Source organism: Letharia columbiana, assembly GCF_014066305.1.
Source record: "Letharia columbiana isolate WasteWater2 chromosome Unknown Sc0000010_s0, whole genome shotgun sequence".
Classification (NCBI taxonomy): Eukaryota; Fungi; Ascomycota; class Lecanoromycetes; order Lecanorales; family Parmeliaceae; genus Letharia; species Letharia columbiana.
The window spans coordinates 490,459-516,760 of NW_023501047.1; the positions used below are offsets into that span (position 1 = coordinate 490,459).

Consider the following 26,302-nt stretch of genomic DNA (forward strand, 5'->3'; position numbering starts at 1 on the left):
ATCTTCATATCCATTGCCTGTTGACCCTTTGGAAGGTCGCCTTATCCCCGAGCCTCTCATCAGTATCCTTAGTGAAGCCGGGCCCTACTCTTATCATTCCTTTCTCATTATTGAATAACCAGACCCAGTCCAAGTAAAATGGTCGCATTAAGGGGCAATCCTCCAATTACAGCCAACGTTGGCAGCAACGAGCCCACGTCCGGCGGCAAAGCATCCAGAGCGTCTCAAACATGTGACCATAAATGTGCAGTCACCACCCTTTCCATCGCCATCCCAATCCTCTCGCTCTTCATCATAGGCATCCTTGTATTCGGCCTCTCACACCGGCGAAGGAAAATGAGAAAGAACAAGGCGAAGGATCAGGAGACAGAAATTGCAATCAGGAAACTTGGGCCCGAGAGTGAGACCTCCAGCGTGACTGGCTTTGGAGACTTTCCCGCCGTCACGAATCTAGAAGACGGTGCAGAGGCGGTGAGGGTATCGGAGAAGCCTTCAAGTTCTTGGAGACCTAGGGAATTGTTTTCAAAGACCCCTGGGTGGTGGAGGATGTGAGGGACTTTCAATCTAAATGGAGTGTTTTGAGGGGGCAGCGCAGTCTTTGGAGTACATACTGGGGCACGTGCTTAAGAATCGAGAGTCGGAGAGCTTCGGAGATTGCGTGCGGTGCTATTTGTGCGATTGACGGACAGACGATGATGAATTGTGAATACGACGTCCATGATTTTCGCTGACTTTTGAACCGAGTTGGCCAAGAGATGTTCTTTTTCGAAACATCTTGGGAGGCACGTCAGGCTTATCGTCTACCTTGAGGCACCCGACGAGGCCATCAGAGAGCTTCAGATGACGGCAGAAAATAAGATTGACTAAGACGTTGAACTGTCTCGAAGCAAGACGCAGATTGCATAAGGAAGCCGGCGCAGTATGATGAACTTTTTCGAACATTAGTAGGAGGATATCTGCCGGGCATTCTCTCTGCTGCAACGGAATATTCGCGCTCATCTTCGTAAGTGGTGCAGGCTGATACCGTTAGAGGCTATGTAATATGGTTGAAAGACAGCAGCCTCGCCGCTGACATGAAGTAGGGCTGATGTAGAAGTCATATTGGGACTAGCGTCAGACTCGAGTAGTCACAACGAAGAATGCTTGAGGTTCAAGGGAAGATGACGATAGCACAAAAAAAACCATAGTCTATTGGTTTACAACAGCTCGTCAAATATGCTGACACCTTTCTTCTCTTTCTCCCTCTCACTCTTTCACAAAGACGGCAGCCATACCCATCCCCGTACCGACACACATGGATGTAACACCGATTTTCTTTCCCGTCCTTCCCAGCTCATTAAAGAGCGTCGCCACTTGTCTCGCACCGGTACAGCCCAGTGGATGGCCCAAAGCAATTGCACCTCCGTTGGGATTGACCTTGTTGAAGAATCAGCGATGAACCACAGCGCAACTCACGAGCAGAGTAAACATACCTTCTTCTCATCTAATTTCAACTCCTTAACACACCACAAACATTGACTGGCAAAAGCCTCATTAATTTCAAAGACATCCACCTCGTCCTTAGATATCCCTGCTTTCTCCAGAGCAACAGGAATAGCTTTCCATGGGCCAATTCCCATAAGGAGTGGCTTGACTCCAACTATAGAGCTGGACACAAATTTACCAACAACATTCTGACCTAGCCTCTCCGCTGTGCTCCTCTTCATCAACAGAACTGCAGCGGCACCATCGGTGATTTGCGAAGCATTGCCCGCATGAATAGAACCATCCTTAGCAAAAGCAGGCTTAATCTTGCCTAGACTCTCGGCTGTAATGCCATCTCGTATCCCATCGTCCTTATCGACTGTAATCACCTTCTCCTCGTCCGTTTTCATATCCACAAACTTCACATTGTGCAGTGGGGCGATCTCCTCATCGAATTTCCCTTCCTTCTGCGCTTTAAGAGCTTTTTGATAGCTCGACGCTGCGAATGAATCTTGATCTTTCCTCGATATCGACCGATCTTTTGCCATCTGCTCGGACAGCACGCCCATAGGTACTTTGCAGTTTTTAGCTTCGGGGTCAGATTCGAGCAAATCGGAGAATTCGGTTACTGCCCCAGGACCATACTGAGAGCTCATGCTTTCAACACCTGAGCCGATGCCTATGTCAATCATGCCCTACGCAGATTCGAGAGTCAGCATTGCTTGTTTACGAAACAGGTCTCTGGAGTAGAAGGAGGGGTTCTCCCGAACTATATCTTGCAACTCAAATTCTGGCAAAGAATTGGGAAGAACAGGTCGGAAATCTACGTACCGAACGAATGGCATTGGCAATATCAGCACATGCTTGTAATCCACTCGAGCATTGTCTGTTCAGACTCTTCACAGCTGTACTCTCAGGAAATCCAGCAACGAGTGCTGCTGCCCGGAACTCAGTAGCTCCTCCGCCGGGCGGTAGCACGCTTCCCACAGCTATATCTTCAACGAGAGAAGGATCGAGTTTCGAGCGGGCGAGCAGGGATTTGAGTGCATGGACTAAGAGATCGGCGGCTGGAGTGTCTTTGAGCCCACCCTTCCCACCTTTAGTGAAAGGAGTGCGGAGAGCACAGGTAATGACGATATCATTGGGGGACTTGGATAGGATAGACTCGCGGCCGAGGGGGATGTCGGCTTCGGAAGAGGCGAGATGAGATTGGACCTGGGAGAGACGCTCGTGTGCTTTCGACATGTTTGATGTTATTAGGTTTATCAAAGTCTCTACTGCTCAAGGAGAAGGATGCGATTCTGAGGGGAATTAATGGTCTTTTGAAGCGGGCCAAAAACGCCAAAAAAGATGGAATGCTTCGAAAAAGAGGAGCCGAGGCACGGACATAATCTGAAGCAAACGCCGATCAGCCTTACAAGTAGAGGGTGGAGGTACATGGCTGACTGCATCAACCTCATTATCGATTGTAGGCGTCACTGGAAGAGGTCTGTAAAGATAAGATCATCGGACAAAAGGCAGGGTGATGATACATGAAGCAGACCTTCAATGACATCCTGTAAGCTGATGTCTTATCCTCATAATTTGGTTGGAACTATGGCTGCCAATGGCTTGCATATGCAACTCAATGCCGTGCACGATTCTTTGGCCTATCATCATCGACGGCAGCCTTGAGCCTCCGGGCGCCTATTTGACACGATCATCCTAACTTCCATGGGAGCCGCTCCTCCACACGTTAAACCTTGGCAGCAGAACCTCGGCGGGACCTCTGACATCTTACCTTTCGGGCGTTCATCATGAGTGGGATGGAAGTTGTTGCAGTCCTTGGCTGCGTTGCCGCGGTGGTATCAGCCTACAAAGACGGTGGAAAGATTGTAAAACAGATCAAAGCGAAACGAGCTGCGAAGAAAGCATTGACGCCAACAAAATCACTTGAGAGCTCATTGGAGCGAGGTCCTATAGCCGTGGAGCAAGCAAAGGACAATGGAATCGAGAGATATGGGTCTCTATTTGCTACTGGAGACCGTGAGTACTGATGCGTAGTAGCCTATAAGCCATTTACTGACATTTGGCTTTAGAGATAGCCACCGAAGCTCTCAGGAACATCCTCATTGCCCTCCAAGGGACTCTCCTAAGACATCTGTGGTCTGCATCAGAAGATGACAATATGACGGACTTCCACATGTTAGTAGACGCTTCTGATTTTGGACGTATTCAATCCGTCACCGTCCTCAATGAATTGTATATGCGGATGGCACAAGCAGCTCCTCTGCAAAACATGCAGCTGCCGATAGGGGAACCTACGGCAGACTCAGGATCCATATGGGAATATGCAAATCCGACCAGTGCTGCTCCTTCACATCAGGTGGCATCCCAGGTCTTGGCGAAAAGTCCGCCTGTTCCAACTTTGTTTGATCGAAACCTACCACCTGAAGACTCGACATCGAAGAAAGACCCCGGCAAATCGCCTGTCTCTGCACGGAGAAAATGGGGAGTATTTCCCTCAAGCACGCGCAAACTTGAATCGGAAATAGCTTCGGGAAGCCTCGCACCTAGCAACTCACGAGAATCAGCGCTCGATGATTCTCCGCCAGGCATCAAATTTGGAGGAAATGTATCGTCAACAGGAAATTCATCCTCGCGGGTGACCTCAGAAGGCTCTATTCCCCCAAGAGACTTTGCTGACGATCTGTGGAAGTTATCTTCTGAGTTGTCAATTGATGAAGAGAACCCATGGCGAGAAGAGCCTTCTACTTCGAACGGTGGCGTTAAGAAAGCCGCTGCTCCAGAATTGAGCCCAGCGACAGGAATAATGGCGTACATGCCACGAAGAGAAGCCGCCTCGGTTGAAGACCCCCCAAGACCGTTGCGGGAGCCGAAACCCATGCGGAGGGTAGCCGCCTACAAGCCTCGGAAACAACCGAAATCAGATGCTCCACCTGTGGCAGAGAGCGGAACGCGCCCAGAATCGAAAGGGACGCAGAAGAAGTTCCCATTCATGCCTCGAAGACGAACTACGGCAAACGTAACTCAGGATGCAACACAGCCCCATATGCACAACGTAGCCCACACAATCTCGCCAATCATCTCACGAACCCAGACCAACCAAAGCGCCCTACTAGGCTCCCGTCACCCATACGGTGGCTACTGCAAAGGCGCTTACAAGCTGCAAGTAGGCCTCGACAAAGAAAGCGTCAATCTTCGCAACCAATCAACATCCATGACAGGCCAATCCAACTACTGGGCCTGTGCTAGCTCCAAATGCGCATACGAAGGGCCAGCTTGTAGGAAGGGGAAGAATTGGACGTTCGATGATACCGTTCGAGTATCCGACGCTGTGCAGTATCGATGGGCCTTTTTAGCCAAATGCCATGTCGCTTTATCCAAAGTCAAGAATGGGCAGTATGATTACCAATGCGTCTTCTGTGGCATCCAGCCACCTTCGAACAACGTATATCGGGGCGAGAAAGCTTTCATCGAGCACGTTTCGCAACAACATCGAGGACGGCAGCCAGACCCGTCGATATCGGATAAAATACGCTGTATATATGGTAGAGTGGCGCTGGAAGAAGAGGAGTTTGATGTCAATTTGACTCCGAAGGAAGACTCACCCCTCGTGCATCGGCAGATATCCCTTGATACCCCTAATCTTCTCACGGGGAGCCCTGATCATAACGCGACGCCAGATGATGAAGTGTTTGAGTGGCCTGCGATTGGAGGTCTGTCGAGTGCTAGCCAGCGGGAATTATAAGGGTGCCTTCCTTTATTGTAAAACAATGAGTATCACGGCTCTGCTTATGTCATGATTTGGCTTCATTTTCTGTTGGGATCGACTACAGGGAACATTGCCATCCAGTCGTGAAAGGCATGCAAGTTGTCAACGAAGCTTTCGTCCTTGCCACATAGCTGAACCAAGGCCTTGCCTCCTCAGGCCATGGAAGTGACTGTAAGAATAACCCATCGACTATATTCTGTCGACACTATACACTCCCTAAACCTCGTCCCCCTCATCATCCCACCCCCCTTCCTCCAACAACGCTCCTCGAACCCTCTCCCTAACTTCCTTAAGCTCACTTCCCAACGCCTCTTCCCACTGGCCTTCTACAACCCCAACCTTTTCCTTCAAATCCTCCGTCAACCTCGTCTCCTCCCTTCTCTGTTCCTCCTCCGCTGCCCAGCTCGCATCCTTGCCCTGCGCCTCGACCTTACATCTAGCCGCTAAAGCGTGAGAACGTATCTCATGGAGGAGGCAGAGGAGATTGATCTGGGATTCGATGAACTGATATGTCGATTTTTCCGCGTGGCCGAGGAGTGAGTAGAGATATTGAAGTGGATGGTCGTAGTAGGATGGGTTTTCGGCATATTCGTCCGCTGGGATCTGGACCTCGAAGCCGTCCAGTTGCAAGGGCACTTTATGCAGGACTTCGAGGAGCGAGGGGGCAATATCCCAGAAAGCGGAAAGCTGGAGTTCGACGCCACGGCTCACATTGTTCTCTATGACAGACTGGAAAGCTTGAGCACGCTTGCAAACGGCTTGTTGAAATGTGGATCTGCGTTCTTGCGCGTCTTTTGCAAAGAAGAATTCGGCTTCGACATGCTTCTCCCGGTTCTGGGATTGTTTGTAGGGCAAGAGTACGATAGCTTTATATCTATCATTACGTTCGCTTAGGAGATCATAGATTTGCCGATGCAAAGTCTCGCGGGCTTCAAAGAGCCTAAGCCGATATCGGAGTCAGCATTGCTTAATCAAGGCACGAAAGCTGGGTTAACGACATAGACCTCAGGAGTAGGGGCAGGGGTTTGCTCCAAGACTATGTCTTGTGGCTCAAGATTTGGTAGAAAATAGGGAAGAATAACTCTGAAATGTGCGTACCATTTTAGCTGGGTTAGTTTCTCCAGCAATTCGGGCTGAAAATCGCCTTCTTCTTGAGGCAGGTTCGGGTTCTGCGACTGTGAATCCGAGAAGAGGCGGCTGCTGAGCTTGTCAAGGGAGGCATCGGCTAGTTTGATGCGGTCTGAGAAGAGTGCATGCAGCGGTGTGAGGACAATGTGCTGGTAAAGGTCGAAATCTATTTGAATGATCTCTTTTTCGGAACTTGCAATCTTCTCCTTTAGCTCATTCTCAGCATCATCGAAGTCCTCTTGAGAGATTTCGCCGTGCTCAATGCGGAACTCGATATCCTGTCTGTGCAGTGAGTGTTGATGCTTGCACCATGATTCGGCTCGTTGCCTTTTTCCGAGGACTTGCGTGCGGTAAGAACTTGTAATAGTTTCTGCTTCCTCTTTCTCGTGAAGTGATCGAACCACGCCCCGTACGTCTGCTAGATCTGGGTGACTGTTGTTGACTGCTGGGTGATGTCGCGGATACGGTGGGGGGAGTGTCACAAGCCGCGAGATGTCTAGTCTTCTCGGGTCAGGAGTGATTGGTGCAGACGAGGGTATTGGGGGAAGGAAAGGTGGTGGAGGTAAAGAGGAATCTTCTTCATGCAAACCAGTCTTTTCTGGGGGGTACTGGTTTGGACCATATGAAGGCTGTCGACTCGCTCCTGAGGGCTGCCATTGCCCGCCCCCTGTTGATACGGAAGTTAGATTTCCATAAAATGCTGGTGGGTTGCGTGTTTCTTGAGGGACCCCCATATACTTAGATTCGCGTTTTGACCTTTCGAGAACCCTGAAAGCTTCACCCAGTGGGCCATCGCCGGGATGAGAATGATCTTCGAACCAACGGCTAGCAGCTCTGCCCCTTGAATCTTCATCTTGCCCAGTCACAATACTCATACTTGCTATAGGCGAAAGACATGGTACATAGTCTTTCCAATAGGCACTCTCTGGCCGCTGCTGAGTGCTGCTGTTCGTGGTGGCGCTACTGGGAGACTCGTGCTTCCGACTGACGGCGGAGGAATCATCTTGTGAGGAGGAGTCTCCCAAAGCACTAGATGCAATGCTTGTCCGCTTCGACATATTCTGCCTTGATAGACTTTGATGCCGATCGTGAAGGCATTTATCAGTGCTGGAATGCCCGAAGAGGCCTTGTGTCAACTCATCAACCTCTATGCCGTCTTCTTCGAAAACAGAGGCGTACTGCTCTCGCCGTATCCTCGACTCAGCTTTCATGAAATGGACAAAGAGATCGAGCCTCTCAGAGTCATTGGCAGCTGCTGCTTCACGTTCTGCAAAATTTCGATGTCGTTCAATGGCTCGTCCAGCAAAGAGTTTCGGGCTTTCAGGGCCTAGGAGGTCTTCTAGTGGTTCTTGAGCTGCCTTAGTCGATGGGGTCAGAGGAACTTGCATGGAGTCATCGAGGTTTGGCGTGTGAAGAATATGAGACACAGGACGCTGTTCAGGCCCAGGCGGCACAATCAAAGACAATGCTTTGGAAGGACCACTCAGTCGTTTAGGGGGCGATACTGAGAACGTTTGCAGCGGTAAAGAAGGCGATGCGACAGCTGAGGTGGATCGGTCTAGAGTCTCTCTGCCGGGGGGGAAAAGAGGCGTAGAGATCAAAGTGCCTGAGAAGTGCTGTGACCGGCTAGATCCTGGCTGTGGCGTGTTACACGACGAGACGAACGACACAGCTTTACCAGAGGATTTTTGGATTTCCGGGCTGTTCAATGCGCCATCCAGACTCTGCATACTCTTACCGCTCTTAGGAGTAGACCTTGCGGTCATCCTTTGCTTCGAGGCATCCATTTGAGAAGCTGACAGAACCAGATTGGTTGGTCTCACATCGAGACCGTCTGCCCATGGAGCCACACTGCTTGAAGGTTCGACAGCGGAATCCTCCACAGCTCTACCCTTGCCATTTCTGCTCTCACTGCGCCGCTCTCGGATACCCATCGCACTACGATTTCTGACTGCAGGGCTACGAAACAACCCTCCGGCTGAGGAGTCTCTCCGTGGGTGGGCTAAGGCCCCAGCGGTGGCAGTCAATGGATAATCAGTCCCCAACCGTCTCTTTTGTAGTACACTACCAGTATCTATATGCAACGGCGATGGCCCATGCGAACGGGGTGCCTGATCATTTGTGCCATCTTCATCCCTCCAGTCCGCTGGAGTCGGTGGTACCGTATCAAGGCTAGTTCCTGTGCCAGGCGGACGTCTGGACCGGAATGGAAGCGTGGGTACCAATCCGGAAGACGGGCTTTCCATAGGTCGATTTAGACTTTGTGAACGCGCAGATGTTGGGGGAGGCCCTGGTGGAGGCGGTGGCAGGGGCATATTCGGCTCCCAGGTGACTGGACTAGGTGAATGACTGCTGGAGCGCGACGATCCCCCAGCTAGGCCTATTCCACCTGTAGATGCAGCCCTTCTAGCTGCTGGTGGGTGTACCATTGGATCGTTGTGTTTAGCTGAGGATGCTTGAGCAAGCATTTGAGCTGTATGATCCTGCAGTGCATCAATAGCATCACCGGCCAATGATACTTTCGAGGCTTTTCCTCTCAAGGTCAATGAAGAGAGTAGACGATCTGCATGGTTCTTGGAACCTGCGCGTATCCGCTGCCCTGGTCCTGGAGGAGGAGGAAATGAAGGCGCCGATGCAGCGTTTGGAGACTGATTTGGAGATGTGTGTTGGCAGATCAAAGGAGACCGACCCCCAGGAAATCGTGGGACAAGGTCCGGCGACAAGGTTGTAGCGGCGCTCACTGGCGTACCGTAACGTGAGGATTCGGTGTCAGGTGATGTAGTATCGGTAGGAGAGATAATATCTGAAGTGCGGCGTGGTGAGTCCTGAGGTTGTTGATCTCGACGAGGTGAATACGGTGGTGGTGGAGAAGCGACTGGTTCTATACCGGTCTTCATCAGTTGGGTCCTGGCCAGATAGGAGTCACCCTTACCATCAGGTCCCACAAGACGGGGAGCTAGGTGCGCTGTCCTCGATGATTGACTTGTCTGCCTGTGCTCTCCTGCCATTGACATTGAATTGGGGGAGATGTTGACGCTGTTCACCGCACCCCATTGTTGAGGATTGTAGTGACCACTGAAGCCAGAAGCGGACCGGGAGGCCGTGGGCGATGCTCCTCTCATGGCTCCACCTGGAGATGGATATGCAGAGAATGGGCTACTCAGAGTAGTGCTGGAGATGGGTGTCTGTACCACTCCTCCAAGTCCAAGACCAAGACCAGCGTTGCGTGCATTTCCCAGACTTGTCGTGAGGAGGTTTGGGGGCTGGTTGGGGGTCTGACGCTGTCGAGGAGGTGTTTCTATTCCTGCTGGTCCTCCCGAGACGTTATACGGGTGAGGGAGACTCATATCCACTGGGCCAGGGGTCAATAGAGGCCTGCGGTGAGGCCACTGTTGGCTATCGCATCGACAGGGTCACCAGGGTGAGAGTGGGCTCAAAGGCAATGCGATGTGCCAAATCAACCAGGGTCAATGGAGAGGACATGCTGCAGACACAGAATGCGCACCGCAAAGCAAAGGCAGGATGAAAGAAGCGCGAGATTCCAATGTGCCATCTCTGGCGTGCAATTGGTGGGAGAGTTCTAGATCACATCCCATGAGGAGGGCGTTCTATTCTTTGCATCAGCTAGAGCCAAAGGGCTCTGCTAGGGCGGGAACTGGAGCATCAGGGGTTGGCATGGCTGGCCAATGGGAGGATAGGTCACAAACCCTGGGCGCTTACGGAGGTCTTGGCGGGCTTGGACATTTGCGATAGGTACTTTACACTTGACTTGCTCTCAGAATTCTGCGTGAGGAAGTTCTGTTAGATCGTGACACATCTCGATGGTAGAGGCATCACCCAATTATAGCGTGGTAGTCTGAGCTCAACCTTCAAAATCAATGCCATTCCTATCCGATACTGTCGTCTTCCATCCGCCAGGTTCTTTGATAGACCAATTGAGCTCTTGCTGTTTGTCTATCTGCCCCAATGCACGAAGTCAACGTGAGACCCAGGCATTGTTTGTAGCACCCCATTCCTGTCCAGCGTCGTTTCCAGTAGCATCAACTCCCTCGACCGTGTCTGCAGATGCATTACCAGCGCCCCAAGCATCCATTGCAGTACCCCAACCCGGCCCAGCGTCGGAGTCTGCGACTATTCTCGCGGCTGCTTCAGGGTAATGCGCCCACATATCATCGCTCGAGTACGGCGAAAAGGCCTCAACCCTGCCTGGAGGAATTGTTTGCCTGTTCTTCTGTAGGAACAACAATAGTTCTTCGTCCATGACACCGGAGAAATCTTGATAAAAGGCTATGGTTGTAGCCTTGTATCCCACGCGTCCGACACGACCCAAGCAGGACTTGTATTCAGCCAACGTGTCTGCCAGATCCGAGAAAATGAGCGAGCTCACACCATGGACATTGATCCCTCGTCCGCAGAGCTTCATCGTGGCGACCAGAACAGTTACATGTCCATGTTTGAACGAGAACATCGCTTGTTCGCGATAGAGCTGCATCATCTCGCCGTGCGTCTTCTCGCATTTGATCACCATGTCTCCGGCGATGATGTTTTCGAGTATGTCAACATCATTCTTCTTGCGGAGTAGAATGAGTGTTTTGCCTTCGCGTGGACAAGACTGTCCGAAATGAATGCCATGGAGTTAGCCAAGCTTTTTTCCGTTGCGACTTAGCTTCGGTCTGACCACTCTGCCATACTTGACGAATTGTTGATTGACAAGAGTGTAGCACTGTAAGGCGTCCTCCTTCGGATGGTCGAAGTCAATTTCATCGTAGTGGCCTTATTCGAGGCGCATAAACCCCTCAGCTCTAAGACTCTGCTCCTTGGAGTACTGGGAAGAGAAGTACCAATGGTAGAGGTGTTTCTTGGTTGGGAGGCGCAGTTCAACCTCGTCGACTTCGTCTTTGAATGTCTTCGTCTTGGACATCTTCGACGAGACATCTTTTAAGGATTCCGACAGTAGTTCATCGGCCTCATCGTAGACAATGAAACTCAAATTATCCAGAGAAAGGATGTCACGGTACTTCGGGTTGCCGAACTGCAGTGCCTTCTCCCTCAGGATGGCTAGGAGTCGTCCAGTTGTAGCAACCAAGATATCGCAGCCTTGGCCGAGCTTGTTCATCTGGGGCACTGATGGAGCTCCACCGTACACCACGCAACAACGGACTTTCTCATTCCAGCATTAGTCAAGCAGAGTGGCATGAATCTCAATCGCCAGCTCGTGCGTCGGTGCAATGATCACGTCGAATGGCTCAGCCATCCCCATCGAACTTGCATCTTTTGGATGCGAGGTCTAGTCTGCAGGAACTCTACCAGAGGGATTCCGTACGACAAGGTCGTTCCCGCACCTGAAGTGTATAAGCCCATAGTTCGCGGAGATTAGGGACGTAACTTACCGGTCTCCGCCTTACCGAGACGCGTATATAGATGCATGTATACATTATTGCATTCATGAACACATAGTGAACGTGCTATCACTGAGAAAGTTAGTCAATGAATGCGAAGCCGAGCAAAGAGTATTAGGTAATTACAAAGGTGTATTCTTTTGCGAGGTGACGTAAAAGTCGGGAGCTTTGGAGCTTGATGACTTCTGTGGAGAATTCGCGCGTCAGTAATGTCTCGGGGCTCCTGAAGGTGAAGAGGGTTGGATGGGGAGAATTCTGACTGAGCCAAATTGAGAAGCAATACCAAGGTGACAAGCTGTACTGAGTGAACGTTGCCCACTTTGCCAGAGCAATTGATATCATACCGTCTGACGATCGAACAGAATTTGGCTTGCGCTTTGTGAGTCGAGGGTGGGAGTCAAATGAGAAAACCAGGGGGAGGTGATCTTGACTGCAGTGAGAGATTGGGACTGGGATACGGCTTACTTTTGTCTGCTTGGTAGGCTCCGGATAGGACTATGATCTATAGACTATGTTATGATCAGGCATGACGAGTGTAAAATGAAGAGACTGGGTGATGTTGATAGTCCTGAGGTGGTGTTGTCGTGGAGTAAAGGGTTTAATGAGGTACAGGTACACAAGGATGCCGCCAGGTGGCGCTAGTCCTCGATTTACCGGGCAAAATAGAAAACCTCAGCCACGAAGACTCGATCCACCCGGCAACACAAAACACTTCAGTCACAAAGATCCCATCAAATCGCGCTAGCCCTGGAGCGTTGAGCATTATTGTGACATCAAGTCTCCGTAGCACGTTGAATGAAGTCTAGTTTTCATTAATAGGTACCTGGCACGTCTATCATACAATGGTAGCACGATAGCTTCCATATCTCCTTCCATCCCTGCGAGATAAGCCTAAGCTCACGTCCACCTGTAAGATGTACCAGTCTGGCCGGGAGCACCTTCTATGATACATGACCCTCTCAGCGAAGTCGTTAGAAATATTAAAGGTAGTCTTGGTATGGCTTTTAGAGCCAGGCCCAAGCACCTTGTCAGCTCAGCTGCCAAGGACAATGTGGGCTATGAAGAGAATATAGAACCATCCGCTTAGCGACATGCTGAGAGAACCTAATCATGAAAAATGCTAGAGGATGTGTACGGGTATGCAGGAGGTGCTGCTGGGTGATGGGCCGGATATCATAGTCTATGCCTTCGTCTCTTCTTCTTCGCCATTAGGTTGTTGTTCTGAAGAGACGCCCTCTTGTGTTGTGACACCATCGGGATTTTGAGTCTTGACGTAATCGTTGAAGACTGCAAGTGCCTCATCGACTTTCTCGCGCAACTTGTCGTTATCGTCAATCCTAATTTTGTCAGCACGTGAAATCGCTCATTGCGATTAACGGGATTACTCACAAAGACATCAATTCTGGGTTGTCCATTTCCAGTAGCATGCCAGTTATCTTGCCAGCCAGATCTGGCTGCAGGACTTGGATCTTGGGGTAGATTGCTTCGCCAAGTAGTTGCTTTTGTTGGTTTGGCGGTGCCGCGGCAAGAGCTTCGAGAGTGGCAGACGGTGCTCCAGCTCCAGATGCCTGTGGCATACCTTGTTGGCCAGCTCCGAATCCCATAGCTCCACGTCCCTGCTGTGGGAATCCACCCATCTGACCTGGCTGTATACCCATGTTCATGCCCATGCCGCCACGACCTGACTGGCTGGGGAACTGTTGGGGACGGCCATCTCTACCGCGCATACCTTGAAGACCCATCATCTGTTGCGGCATTCCCTGGAGACCCTGCATACCTTGCATCTGCCCGCGACCACCTTGCCCACCGCGACCTAGTTGCGCTTGTACTTGTGCTAGAGCCTGAGGATACGCTAGACCGGTGGGGAAACCGCCAGGACCACCTTGAGGCATGGCACCGAACGGCACCTGTCCAGGCATACCGAAGGCTTGAGGTGGCATTTGCTGTTGATTCATAGCACCACGGCCACCTTGTTGAGGCTGCATGCCAGAAAATTGGCCACCACGACCACTCGGCATGCCCGGAAGCATCATGCCTTGCTGGGGTCCGAAAGGCATTCCACCGCGCCCAACGTTGGGCGCTACAATGCCAGGCTGCTGGCCGGGGCCGTAGAACATCGCAGGCTGGATGAATTGTTGATTTGGCATTCCCGCGGCAGCGGCAGCTTGCTGCATGCGAACAGCGTTACGTGCTTGAATGCTCTGTTCCAATTGCGTCTTGCGGACTTCCTTGCGCATAGCCACTGCAACGTACAGTGGCTTTCCATTCACCATCTTCTGATGGAAGTCGGTAACGGCTTTCGTAGCTTCGTCGGCATTGCTGAAGCAGACGAAACCAAATCCCTTACTCTTGCCGAGTGGGCGCTTGGTGGATTTGGCGGTGTCCTTCTCGCTATCTTCTTTCTCGTCATCTTTCTTTCCGCCATCCTCCTCTTCAGCCTCTTTCGTGGACTCTTTCTTGTTCTCTTTGCCCTTCTCACTGTCTGGAGAATCGGTCCTATCAGGCCCAGAGTCTCGCATGACTTTCGCAGAAGTGACCGTTCCAGCACCTGCAAAGATCTCCCGGAGCTTCTCGTCATCGATATCATCGTCCAGGTTTTTGACATATAAATTCACGCCTGTATACTTGGACGCCTTCTCGACACGGGCCGCCTCGTGCTGCTTACGAAGCTCTTCCTCACGCTCAGATTTCTTCTGTGCACGACCGACGTAGAGGACTTGGCCTTTAAAGTCTTTGTTGTGCAGCTCGTCCACGGCAGTGGCCGCATTTTCGTGATTGATGTAGTTGACAAAACCAAATCCACGGCTCTTGCCCGTTTCCGAGTCTCGAGCAATGGAAGCTGACGTGACGTCTCCATATTGTTCAAAGAGTGCTCGAAAGTCTTCGTCTGTCACCTCAGGCTCAATGTTCTTCACATAGATGTTGGTAAAGTTCGCTTTCATCTCATCGAACTTGCTGTCGCGGTCCTTCCTCGGAATGTGGTATCCCACGAACACTTTCTTCTCGTTCAGCAACATACCGTTTACGGACTTGATGGCGTTTGTTGCTCCCTCTCCAGTCTCGTAATGAACGAATCCATAGCCCTTGGAATTCCCAAACTCATCCTGAGCAACTTTGCAGCTGAGAATGTTACCAAAAGATGCAAAAGTGTCATGCAAGGCTTTGTTGTCGATGGCAGTATCCAAGTTTTTGATGAAGACGTTCCCTTGACCAGTCTTGCGCAGAGCAGGATCGCGCTGGGACCACATGATACGACAAGGACGCCCCTTGATGACAGTGTAGTTCAGCTCCTCCATGGCGCGCTCGCCGTCCGCAGTGTTGTTGTAGTTGACGTAAGCATAACCGAGTGAGCGACGAGTCACAGCGTCGCGACAAACACGGATTGAAGCAACTTGACCGATAGAAGAGAAGAGCTCGAAGAGCATAGCCTCGGTCACGTTGGGGTCTAGCTCACCAACGTAGAGTGACGCAGAGTGAGGCTGGTTAGCTCCGCCTGGAGCTGCAGAGCTTGGAGTTTGGAGGGCATCTTGATCGCTTGGAGACTGTGGTCCACCAACGCTAGTGTCGATACCGTTGGGCAGTCCGTTGGTAGGAGCGGATGACTTGTCATCGATCGAAAGCTTCTCAAGCGAAGGCGGGGAGCCAGAGGCAGCTTCGGCAGACATGGTGATGATACTGTTATGCTTGCTTTAATTAGTACGGTTGGGGGACTATATGCCAGAGGAGCCTGCAGCGACCGAAGTTTGTAGAAATTTCGTGAAGCGACTGGGAAGAAATGTGTTCAGGAGGTACAAGGATTGAGCTGGTCAATATGGACCGGTATGAGGTATGAAGAGCGTGGAGAGGGGTGCTGGATGATGCAGTGTTAGTTAGAAGCAACTAGAGATGACCTTCTGCCATGAGATAGATGGAGAAGTGTGCGGAAGTAGCTTTGGTGGAGCCTGTTGAGCGGTCAAGTGACACTTACACAGCTTCAGTTTACTATTGATTTTTTGGGGGTATTTTCAAGTTTTTTTCTGATGTCACGAGGGTTTTCTGATAGGGGAGGAGTGCAAAGATAGAGGAAGGTGTACGATGTATGTTCCAGACGGTGGACGTGGTGTTGTGTCACTTATAATGTGAGAGCAAGCTGCAGAAAAAAGAGATTATCGTGAAAGAGGAAATTCTTCTCTAGCGTGTCCGGCTAGCATGGCAAGACCGACCGATATTTAACCGGTACCCTTTTTACCTTTGTTTTCTCCTCATACGATTACAGCAACTACAATCATAAATTCTTTCTTCAGTCGGATTAAGCTATTACCTTTTTCGAGTATATGGGTTTTTGACAACGCGGTTCATTGTGGAGGCTTGTCGCAAAATAGGTGGTGAACTTCATATCTGACATATTGCCCAATGTGTAGCCCTTTTCGGCGAAACTTTCACTCAATGTACTTCAACGAAGCTCCGACCAGCTCGAAGACTAGGGGAAGAAATATATAGACCGCAGTGTGACATCAACGCCGGCCTCCTAAGACTAGATGGTAGCGACTTCCATTAGTAGCCTCTTCACTGACAGCGGAACACTGTGGTGTGGCGGATATAAAAAATTTAAGCCCGAGGATTCTATTAGAAGTAACACCGTGCGCGTACCTATCTGGTGCTTGAATTCGCCTTAATAAGTCTTGTGGCGAATTAGACCACAACAAGATTCTTTCGATCACTGTCATCGAGCATGTTACTTCTGTGTCACTTCCAAGTTTATCCTCACCCGTCCAGGGCCGCCTCGCGATCCGAAGTCCAGCAGTAGCAATGTTTCCGTCCTTTACAGGCAGCACACGGCCCAAGCGACAGGTGAACCTCTCAGGTCGTAACAACAATCCTTTCGCTGCGTTACCTGGCTCTCGAACCTCCTCATCCCCGCAGACCGCGCAAAATGCGCTCGCTCAAGCTCAGCATGAGCGGATGTTGAGACAGCAAGAGAGGGAACGTCCACCTGCGGCGACTAAAATTCAGAAGACATGGAGAGGGCACAAGGGGCGAAAGCAGGCCAAGGTCATTTGGAGGCAAGAGTGGGACAACAGAGAAGGGTGGGAATCTAGAGGACCTTCGGAGACCCGTGGATCTCTATCCCAGCTTGCTGCGCCGGCTGCTTACGCTTCGGAAGATGAGTGTTTCGGCTCGCTCAGACTGCTCGTACAGTTTGCTTCGCTGAGGAACGAGCTTGATATCCAGCGCCTTGATCGTTTCACAACCAGATACCTCCAGTCCCTTCAAATGCAGCCATGTGGGTATCCGGCAAACGTATGGACATACCCTTTGCTACGTCTGGCGAAATTGTCTCTAGCAACACTGAGTGCGAAGCGGACTCCTCCGTTATCTACTTGCACCGTGGACAACTTGATAGCTCTTCTCAATGTTGTGGCTACTGCTATCCCGAGACAGCTCGCTTCTTACTCGCATCAGTATTTTCGGACGCTAGCCGAAGCAGGAATCGGCCGTCGATGCTCCAATTCACCCTCGATAGAGTCAGCAGCTCTTGCACTACTCCAGCCGACCAGTGACAGAACCGAACAATGCTACGAAGGTTTTGTGTCTGAATTTCTGGCCACACCAGATCTTCCTGCAGTGTTCGGTGGCCTGGAAGGATTTGGTCGTGGAATACGATACCATACGTTGGCTGATGTACTGAATAAAGTTCTGTCACCCTCATCACACGACGATATACTACAGCTTAAAAGCCGGGAAAGTCTTCTTTGGCTACTGGCCTACTTCATATATTTTCGCCGGTTGGCCTACTCTGACCAGCAAAAGTCTACAGACTCGCCGGATGTGCAATATGTTAAGATTGTATCAAGACTAATATCATTCCTAGCAGACGACATCGGCTCACGGATAGAAGTGTCCAATCGGCTACCTTCGTCTGGTAGCAGCATCTCCACTCCTGCAGCAAGTCCTGTTGAACCATTGCCATCCTTTGTGAGCTCCGAGATATTAACCCTGATAAATCAGCAGAACGTAAGCAGCCTTCTTGCAAATTTTGACGTGGTGCCCGCTTCAAGTGAGGGTGTGTCGGGTACGCCCAGTGAGGCATCTGCGCTGGCAAGTTATGCCTTAACTCTGCTGAGAGCCTTTCCACGTCGTGGGGACGAGATACGGATGTGGCTCTTCCGTGGTTCAACAGCAAGAGGGTCCAGCCAGGCAAGTCACGCTGCAGAGCCACTCCCGGCTATAAAGTACTTCTACCAGGTTGCAAGCAAAAGCAAGATTTACCAAATGATCAGCAAGGACCCTCGGGAAACAGTAAGCATGTTGAGGCCAGATAAGCCTCAGATCCGAGAAAACAAACCATCATATTCTATTGCAGACGAGTCCCGAGATCAGCAATGGCGTGTGATCCTCCTCTTCCTGGAGCTGTACACATTTGTCCTTAAAATAATGGATGACGAAGAATTCCTTGCTGGCACTTCTGCATATAATGACCAATGGTCGTGGACAAGGAAGAGCGCTTTACCACTCGATCAAGTCAAAGAGCTGACCAGTTTCCTTAAGAACCTCTCATTCTCTATGTACTGGAACGCTTCAGAAATTGCCGGAATTGAGGCAGCAGAAGTCAAGACGAGCCTTGCAGAGTACTTTGGCGGCAACAAAGCAGCACAGAATGAATATCGACAAGACGAAGGTTCAGCCAAATTGCAAGAAATGTCAATTGCCGGTGTAAGTGGCATGACTCTAGTCTATATGAAAGGTCTGGTCACTGGTGTACTCCGCATGGTATACGAGCGAGAGTAGGTCCCTATCGTGGCAGTATGATTATGTTCAGACTTGGCTGAGAGTATCCTAGCTCTCGTCGAAAGTTCCTACCCAGAGACCATTGGTTGATGACAAAGTATTTCGAGATGGACCGATTTATTTCTGCCGTGGTAGAAGAGGAGGAACATAGACATCAGATACAGGAGTCTTACGAATCTTATGAGGCCGATGGCAATAGTCAGGGCGGAGGGGATGTTGACATGGACGATGATGACGATGATGACGATGGGCTCGCCCTCATTGGTAATTCACACGTACAGCAAGTCCGGCGTGCAGAGCGCTTGAAAAGGCAGCAGCGGAAGACCTCAAGGAGAAAGCAGCTCGAGTCTGTTGCACCGAGACTGGAGATTCTACAGAACATGCCCTTTTTCATACCTTTCGCTACTCGTGTTCAAATCTTCCGCCATTTTGTTGCCCTGGACCAGCACCGAAGAAGGGGCACGTCAGATCCCGACATGTGGAGGTTTGCGCAGATGAACTCCGCAGCTGGAGATATAAGCAAACACCGCGCCAAGGTTCGAAGAGAGCACATCTTCGAAGACGCATATGCTCAGTTCTATGACCTAGGTGAAGGCCTCAAAGAACCGATTCAGATCCGATTCGTGGACAAGTTCGATACCATTGAGGAGGGCATCGACGGCGGCGGTGTGACAAAAGAATTCCTCACCAGTGTGACCAACGAAGCTTTTGGCGCTGTCAATGGTATGGAAGCACTGTTCATCGAGAACGATCAGCACCTGCTCTATCCAAACCCTTCTGCTGTGGAAGAGCGGAAAGCGACCCTTCAGCAAGCCATGTACAAGGAAGGCTCCCTGGACTGGAACGAAAATATAAGAGACTTACTACGAAGATACGAATTTCTGGGACGCATCATTGGTAAATGCCTTTACGAAGGCATTCTGGTCGATATACATTTTGCACCTTTCTTTCTTCTGAAATGGGCCCTAACTGGAGGCTCTGGGTCTGCAACCAAAGAATCAGGCTATCGTGCCAATCTCAATGACCTGAGAGACCTTGATGAAGGGCTCTACGAAGGACTGGTATGTACCAATACTTTCAAAAATGACCAGCTAAAACCTTCCCCTACTACTACTAATACTTCTTCCCAGCTGCAACTGAAGAACTACCCGGGAGATGTTGAAGACTTCTCCCTCAACTTTGCCGTAACGGACACCATCCGTACCTCCCCCACAGAGACCAAACAGATCACCCATGAACTCCGTCCCTCAGGAGTTTCTATCTCCGTCACCAATGAGAATCGCCTAGTCTACATCTCCTACATGGCTCGTCATCGCCTCCAAATCCAACCACATCTCCAGACCTCAGCTTTCCTCCGTGGCCTCGGCACCATCATCTCCCCGTCCTGGCTGAGCATGTTCAACCAGTCTGAGCTGCAAACCCTTGTTGGTGGCGCTAGCTCCGAGATCTCTGTCTCTGATCTCAGAGCCAATACACAATACGGAGGTCTCTATGCCATTGGAGATGACGGTGCCGAACATCCTTGCGTACAGATGTTCTGGAAAGTCCTGCAAAGTCTTGAAGATAGTGACAGGAAGAAGGTGCTGAAGTTTGTGACTAGCACGCCTCGAGCGCCGTTGCTTGGATTCGGCAATCTGAACCCGAAGTTTAGTATCCGAGACAGCGGAAGCGATCAGACGCGGCTACCGAGTACGAGCACGTGCGTCAATCTGCTGAAGCTGCCAGTGTATAGGGAAGAAAAGGTTTTGAGGGAGAGATTGTTGTATAGTGTGAATGCTGGAGCTGGATTTAACCTGAGCTAAGTGGAGACGACAACACCCCGGGTGTGGAAAACAGATATATGGGAATGAGACACGTGTTATGACGCTTTCAAAGTATTTCAGCGGCATAGGACAGGATTAGAGATTCAGTGAACGTTGTACAGCGCATCATTGCATCTATCAGATATACAAAGAAATGTCTCACTGCTAAAGTTCGTAGAATATAAGTCTCTGAGATGACTTCTGTTCAGGGCAGTTGTAGTGAGGCTCATTGGTGAGATGAGCCAGCAATTTGCTGTTTTGGAGCTGAACCTTTCATCTTTCAAAGACCCACAAACGACCAGACTGATATTATTACGTGCGGTGGATACCGTTCGAAACATTAGAAACTGTCAGGACAGTGAAGGTACGGTACTCGAGCACTGACCACGTCCCATTCACTCCACCAACTCCTTCCCATCACCTTCTCCGTCCCTCAAAGCCACGAAAAAGATGGAACAACCGATGGGTATACGGACCTACTCCAAACAAAACCAGAGCTCAACTCCCGAAATCTCCGGGGCTCCTTGCTCTCCGTCTGTGTGAAGCCCAATCCCATGATTCCGTCCAACACAAAGTGCCACCACCGCTCTTTCGAAACCCCAACGCTCGGGCCCCGCGCCATTCATATACCACACTCAGGATGTCGCAGGTTTCCCACATGCTTGAAAATTTAGATTTCTTCCCATGATCATAGCCTTTAATCATAGCACCTTCTAGCATTTCCTCAGCAAGGACCACCCCTCAAAGCCCGCGGCAAAGCCGCGCCTGCGTTCTCTCGTGCACGACTGGAGAGTATGCTCCTATTGCAACTTCGCAATTGGGAAGACTGCCGACGCAGTATTTATGTAATTGATAGTCGTAGTTAATGATAACGATATCCTGATGACCCTATCGCTCTATAAAGCAAACCCCTGAAAAGCGCCGTATCAAGAATTCTAATTCCACACTCCTCTGCTATGTTAAATGGTAGGGCTCGTTCCTTTCCTATTCCTTCCCTACTAGGTAAACTCCAGTGACCCGATTTCATCTCACACATCCCGTATGACCTGCTCATTGTCTTCCCGGCTTGAAAGCTCGGGGCTTCTCCTTTCGGCAAACGTCCACTTAACGTGGATGAACAAACTCCTGGGGCTTGTAATATATATCTTAACCTTGAGCGAGACGTTCGTCTCTGGCCTTGGGAAGAAACGTCCAGCAGTCCTCATGGTAACGGTAAAGCTCAATTAATTGCTCGTCGTGGCCGTTGGTAAAAAGATAGAGTCTGCCAGGATCGGTGCCGCGGCGAAAAGGCTGTGGCATGCTCTTGATGTGCAGAGGCATCCGGACGTCGCAGCTGTAGTGTATACCTGCATGACAATTGAGGACTCTGCTTCGGTTTTTGGCTTTCGCTCCTTTCTTTCCACTCCCCAAGTCGTCACAATATGCTCCCATTGTGATCTTGCGTTAGACACAATCGTGGAGGCTACAATGAGATAGTTGATTTTCGGCTCCTGAGTGAAAAGTACATGGCCAAAGACTCGGGCGACGGAAAATAGCATTAAGATCTCCATTGGCGCTGCATGCATTTGTGGAAACTACCACACTGTCCACCTCAAAGGCCCAGTACGCACTCGGACGACTACCGCGGTCTCCAGAATGGCTAACACATCTTGTTGGTCTTGAATCAGCCTTTGTTGCGGCTTTGATGGTCTCACTAGAGGCAGTATCGATATTGTCGGCAGGCCAAAGGAATGAGTAGAGGCCCATGCTGTACATTTGTGGGGCAGAACTTAGACGATTACCCTCTAACAATTATGCTTTGTATGCTCTGCGATTGTTTGGGCGCCGTTGGCACAGCAAACCAAGCCACCGCAAGATCGATACGTATCATGCCGTAGCCGACCCATTTCCTGCTCTTCCAACGAGTTAGGACATGTTTACGATGCCCTGCCTTGCCTTGGGACAATTGGCAGCCCTCGAGCCCTGCATCCTTTACACTCCTCCGAAACCATTCGGAGCCCGGCGTCATCACGTTGCCAGCTCAATCGGTTCCATTTTCCTCTTTCCATCTTTTCAGATACGCTTCCCCGCTCAATGGGCCCTTGAATTCTCCTTCGAACCGTCCTTTCGAAGGTCTCATCTTCCTCGTAACAAATGGTGTGAGCTGCGACAGCGAATCAGCAATCCCCACGAGGCCTAGAATACGGAATCTGCGTACCTTGCAGTCTTTCAACTGCTCTGGCACAACGTAGGTCCGGACTTTACGCCATTCGATCACGTAGCCCCCATGCTTCGTATGCCGACCCGTTGCCCCTGTGCCTGTGCCTTTGTAGAAGCCATTGCTGACTTGCTTGGTCGTGAGTGGCAGGCGCCTGACTCTGCTGCATAAAGCTGCTGTGGGTTTCATGATGAATGCTGGTTTGCGTGGCTGCGAGATCTTGGGATGTTGAAATTAGAAGATTTTGGCAAAGCTCAGAACCATTTACTTGTATTTAGCGCAAAATTTTCAGCCCTATCTCGCGGGAAAAGTTTCCCTCCACAAAGAGCCTCTCACACTGAGACGCTTGAACGAAGCTGAAGCTTGAAGCCATGTTTTGACTAGTCTCTCTGTTTCTTGAGACGCAAGAGGAGTGACAAGCTCGAAACAACCTTTTCGGCTTCACGAAATGCCTGGCAGACAGTCTACTACGGCCCCTTCGCTCAAGAAGCCTAAACCTAAGAGGCAAAAGGCCAAACGCTCCCTGAATGCTCTCGCTATAGCGGAGCAACAGAATCCTACAAGATCTAAAATCCGTCAAAGTCGCCTTGGCAAGTCTGAGCCCGAACCAACCAAGCGCAAGAGGCCGGAAGATGACGAAGATGGCCAGTTTGAAAATGGTGATGGGAAGGAAAAAAGGCGGAAAACTTGGGGCAAAGATCAGTATGGGGGTGAAATCGAACACGGGAATGATAGCAGTGGGAACGAGTGGGTAGTTGGTCAAGTCAACAGTGACGACGACAGCGACCTAGACAGCGATGAGGCCTTGGGCTCGAGTGATGAGGAGAGATTTGAAGGATTTGGATTTCCAGGTTCTCAAGATGAGACTTCGCGCAGGAAGGCTCATTCGAGAAGAGCAGACCCGGAGGTAGATAATGATGAGCTACGAGACGTTGATCTACGTGAGGATGGCGATGAGGTCCTTGGCTCGGATCAAGAAAGTGATGGCTTGGGCGAAGGTGCTGTCGACTTGGATACTATGCTAGATGCTAGTGATGATGATTATGACGACAATTACCTACATCAAAGCCCAGGTCAATCCAGCCAAAGTCTCCATGGGTCAGAGAGCGACGGAAATCCAGACAACGGATCATCAACAGAGGATGGAGAGTCCGTGCTTTCGTACTCCGGGGATGAAGACGATGCTCAAGAATCTGCGAAGCTAGCTTCGCTACAGACCATGGTCTCTACTATGAATGAGCAAAACCTGAATACTGGTCGCAGCAGAGCTCCTGTTGATGCTCAAGAGTCCACCACTCCGTCAGAGTTCGGACTGAAATCGAAGCGCAAGCTCACGATCGCTGATATGATTCCTTCTGTGACGGATCCTGGATTACGAAAGTCGCTCAAACTTCTCGCGGACAATGATCCCAAACCCACCAGCAAACGTGGTGGGATACCGAAGAAGCTAGATGTCCCTCTTCCGAAGAGGCAACAAGATCGTTTGAACCGAGCTGCTGCCTATGAACAGAGCAAAGAGACTCTCAACCGCTGGATAGACACAGTAAAGCACAATCGGAGAGCAGAACACCTTTCTTTCCCTTTAAAGGACCCTAACGCGACTGCTCCCCCGGGTTCGCAGCGTTTGATGCCTGTTTCTCACTCGCAGCCTTTGACAGATCTCGAGGGTACCATACAACATATCTTAAAAGACAGCGGCCTAGTGGGTCCAAATGGCAGATCCGAGGAAGAACAGATGCAGGCATTCGAAGAGCTGGAAACGAACAAAATGCCCCTTGAAGAGGTCCAGGCGCGAAGAGCAGAATTGCGAAGAGCTCGGGAGCTTCTGTTCAGAGAAGAAATCCGTGCGAAGAGGATCAAAAAAATCAAGAGCAAATCGTACCGGAAGGTACACCGTAAGGAACGCGAGAGAAACCTGCAACGAGAGAAGGATACGCTCACAGCGGCTGGTGTGGATGACTCTGAGAGTGAAAAAGAAAGACAAGACCGGCGACGAGCTGAAGAGAGGATGGGAGCTCGGCATCGAGAGAGCAGGTGGGCGAAGGGCGTCAAGGATAGCGGGAGGGCTAAGTGGGATGAAGATGCTCGTGGTGGAATGACCGAAATGGCGAGAAGAGGAGAGGATCTCAGACGAAGAATTGAAGGCAGAACAGTGGCTGGAGATGATGATGGAATGGTTTCATCAGAGTCTCAGTCTGACGAGTCTGAAGAGGAGGAGGACATCGAGGACGGAGACACCAGGAACAGTCGCAAATTCCAGGATCGATTGCGGAGACTTGATGAGGACGGTAATGAACTCGACTCTAATGACAAAGGTTCCAGGCTCGCATCGATGGATTTCATGAAGAAAGCAGAAACACTTCGCAAGACAAGAAATGATGCAGATGTGGAACACCTTCGACGAGACTTCGCCGGTGAGGAGACTCCTAGCGAAGAAGAGGGTCAGGAGGGCCAAGGGAGAAAGTCGTATGGTCCCATGAAAAGCCAGACCTCATCTACAAAAGGTCGTCAATCAGATCGGAAGGCTGAGAAGAACGAGTTCGAAGAGCGACCTGACTCCGACAACGAAGACGAGGAAGATCAGGACGGAACCAAAGACGAAGATGTTGACATCGTGGTCGACAACTCCAGCGTTCAGGTAAAAGCTAACGCCGTAGTAAAGCCATCGCTTGGTGACAAGCCTAGGAGGAAACCCTACGAGAACCAAGAAGTCCCCATACAAGAAGCGAGCGAGAACCCGTGGCTGATGGGTACCAAGAAAGATTCAAGTGTCAGTAGACGACGAACACAGAATCCCAATGCAGGCGCCATCATTTCCAACAATCAAGCAGTAAACGCTATTCCACCTCCTGCTGAGAAGATAAGACCACGTTCCGCCCTTAAAGGAGCACGGCAAGCAGAAGCTTCTCGTCAAAGCGTCCAACCATCCAAAAAAGCATCCACCCCAGCTATCCCCAACACCGACAACCCCAACAGCGAAAATGAGTCCGACGATGCCGCAAATCTGCCTTTCGTCCTTCGCAACCAAGACCTCGTGCGCAAAGCCTTTGCCGGCGACGAAGTCGTCGCCAACTTCGAGCAGGAAAAGCGCGCCACTATCCAAGATGAAGACGAGAAGGTCATCGACAGTACCCTCCCCGGCTGGGGTTCCTGGACTGGTGCCGGCATTGGCAAGAAAGCCGAAAGACGCAACAAGGGCAAAGTTCTCACCAAGATACCCGGAATAGTGGCAGAGAAAAGGCAGGATGCGAAGCTGGACAGGGTTATCATCAATGAGAAAAGGGTGAAGAAGAATAGCAAATATTTGGCAAGTAGTCTGCCGCATCCGTTTGAGACGAGACAGCAGTATGAGAGGAGCTTGAGGCTGCCAGTGGGGCCGGAGTGGACGACGAAGGAGACGTTTCAAGGGATGACGAAGCCGAGGATTCTGATGAAGCCTGGGGTCATTGCCCCTATGAGTAAGCCTATGCTTTGAGGACATGGGTTATGTAGACTTACGTAGCTATCTAATGCGCTTCAATGTGCAAGCGTGCAGGCTTTAGATGCTTTGATGATGTTCCATTATAACATCTCTATTTACACATTGAGATAATCGCATATGCCAATCGAGACTGATCTTTGTCTTCGAAGGCGGGGCAGCCCACGATGCGTGACTTCATCTTGCTGCCCTTTCGGATGCGGGAGATTCGGCCCCAGGGTCGTCGACTCACGCGCAGAAGGCCGATGAAAGACTGCAGGTCAAAGCTCATGTCCAAGTAGACACCTCGGT

The 26,302-nt window shown here is 50.6% G+C and overlaps 10 protein-coding genes across 10 annotated transcripts; 4 read left to right on the forward strand and 6 right to left on the reverse strand.

The window, feature by feature from the left end:
• Positions 1–138: 138 nt before the first annotated feature.
• On the forward strand, positions 139–552 carry HO173_004035 (uncharacterized protein; the record flags this gene model as incomplete). The annotated part of the gene is made up of 1 exon (XM_037305959.1): positions 139–552. The coding sequence occupies one exon, from the start codon at positions 139–141 to the stop codon at positions 550–552; it is 414 nt and encodes a 137-aa protein (XP_037167152.1).
• Positions 553–1,245: 693 nt separating this feature from the next.
• Positions 1,246–2,709, reverse strand: HO173_004036 (uncharacterized protein; the record flags this gene model as incomplete). The annotated part of the gene is made up of 3 exons (XM_037305960.1): positions 1,246–1,416; positions 1,473–2,159; positions 2,296–2,709. 3 exons carry the CDS (start codon positions 2,707–2,709, stop codon positions 1,246–1,248), a joined length of 1,272 nt encoding a protein of 423 aa, XP_037167153.1.
• A 551-nt stretch (positions 2,710–3,260) lies between these two features.
• Positions 3,261–5,215, forward strand: HO173_004037 (uncharacterized protein; the record flags this gene model as incomplete). The annotated part of the gene is made up of 2 exons (XM_037305961.1): positions 3,261–3,489; positions 3,543–5,215. The coding sequence occupies 2 exons, from the start codon at positions 3,261–3,263 to the stop codon at positions 5,213–5,215; spliced, it is 1,902 nt and encodes a 633-aa protein (XP_037167154.1).
• A 240-nt stretch (positions 5,216–5,455) lies between these two features.
• Positions 5,456–9,714, reverse strand: HO173_004038 (uncharacterized protein; the record flags this gene model as incomplete). Its single annotated transcript, XM_037305962.1, has 2 exons — positions 5,456–6,179; positions 6,338–9,714. 2 exons carry the CDS (start codon positions 9,712–9,714, stop codon positions 5,456–5,458), a joined length of 4,101 nt encoding a protein of 1,366 aa, XP_037167155.1.
• Positions 9,715–10,343: 629 nt separating this feature from the next.
• Positions 10,344–10,895, reverse strand: HO173_004039 (uncharacterized protein; the record flags this gene model as incomplete). The annotated part of the gene is made up of 1 exon (XM_037305963.1): positions 10,344–10,895. The coding sequence occupies one exon, from the start codon at positions 10,893–10,895 to the stop codon at positions 10,344–10,346; it is 552 nt and encodes a 183-aa protein (XP_037167156.1).
• Positions 10,896–11,141: 246 nt separating this feature from the next.
• Positions 11,142–11,483, reverse strand: HO173_004040 (uncharacterized protein; the record flags this gene model as incomplete). Its single annotated transcript, XM_037305964.1, has 1 exon — positions 11,142–11,483. One exon carries the CDS (start codon positions 11,481–11,483, stop codon positions 11,142–11,144), a length of 342 nt encoding a protein of 113 aa, XP_037167157.1.
• Positions 11,484–12,946: 1,463 nt separating this feature from the next.
• On the reverse strand, positions 12,947–15,431 carry HO173_004041 (uncharacterized protein; the record flags this gene model as incomplete). The annotated part of the gene is made up of 2 exons (XM_037305965.1): positions 12,947–13,103; positions 13,156–15,431. The coding sequence occupies 2 exons, from the start codon at positions 15,429–15,431 to the stop codon at positions 12,947–12,949; spliced, it is 2,433 nt and encodes an 810-aa protein (XP_037167158.1).
• Positions 15,432–16,554: 1,123 nt separating this feature from the next.
• HO173_004042 (uncharacterized protein) lies at positions 16,555–20,336 on the forward strand (the record flags this gene model as incomplete). The annotated part of the gene is made up of 3 exons (XM_037305966.1): positions 16,555–18,530; positions 18,587–19,595; positions 19,665–20,336. 3 exons carry the CDS (start codon positions 16,555–16,557, stop codon positions 20,334–20,336), a joined length of 3,657 nt encoding a protein of 1,218 aa, XP_037167159.1.
• Positions 20,337–22,356: 2,020 nt separating this feature from the next.
• Positions 22,357–22,722, reverse strand: HO173_004043 (uncharacterized protein; the record flags this gene model as incomplete). Its single annotated transcript, XM_037305967.1, has 2 exons — positions 22,357–22,479; positions 22,534–22,722. 2 exons carry the CDS (start codon positions 22,720–22,722, stop codon positions 22,357–22,359), a joined length of 312 nt encoding a protein of 103 aa, XP_037167160.1.
• Positions 22,723–22,981: 259 nt separating this feature from the next.
• On the forward strand, positions 22,982–26,008 carry HO173_004044 (uncharacterized protein; the record flags this gene model as incomplete). The annotated part of the gene is made up of 1 exon (XM_037305968.1): positions 22,982–26,008. The coding sequence occupies one exon, from the start codon at positions 22,982–22,984 to the stop codon at positions 26,006–26,008; it is 3,027 nt and encodes a 1,008-aa protein (XP_037167161.1).
• Positions 26,009–26,302: the final 294 nt, after the last annotated feature.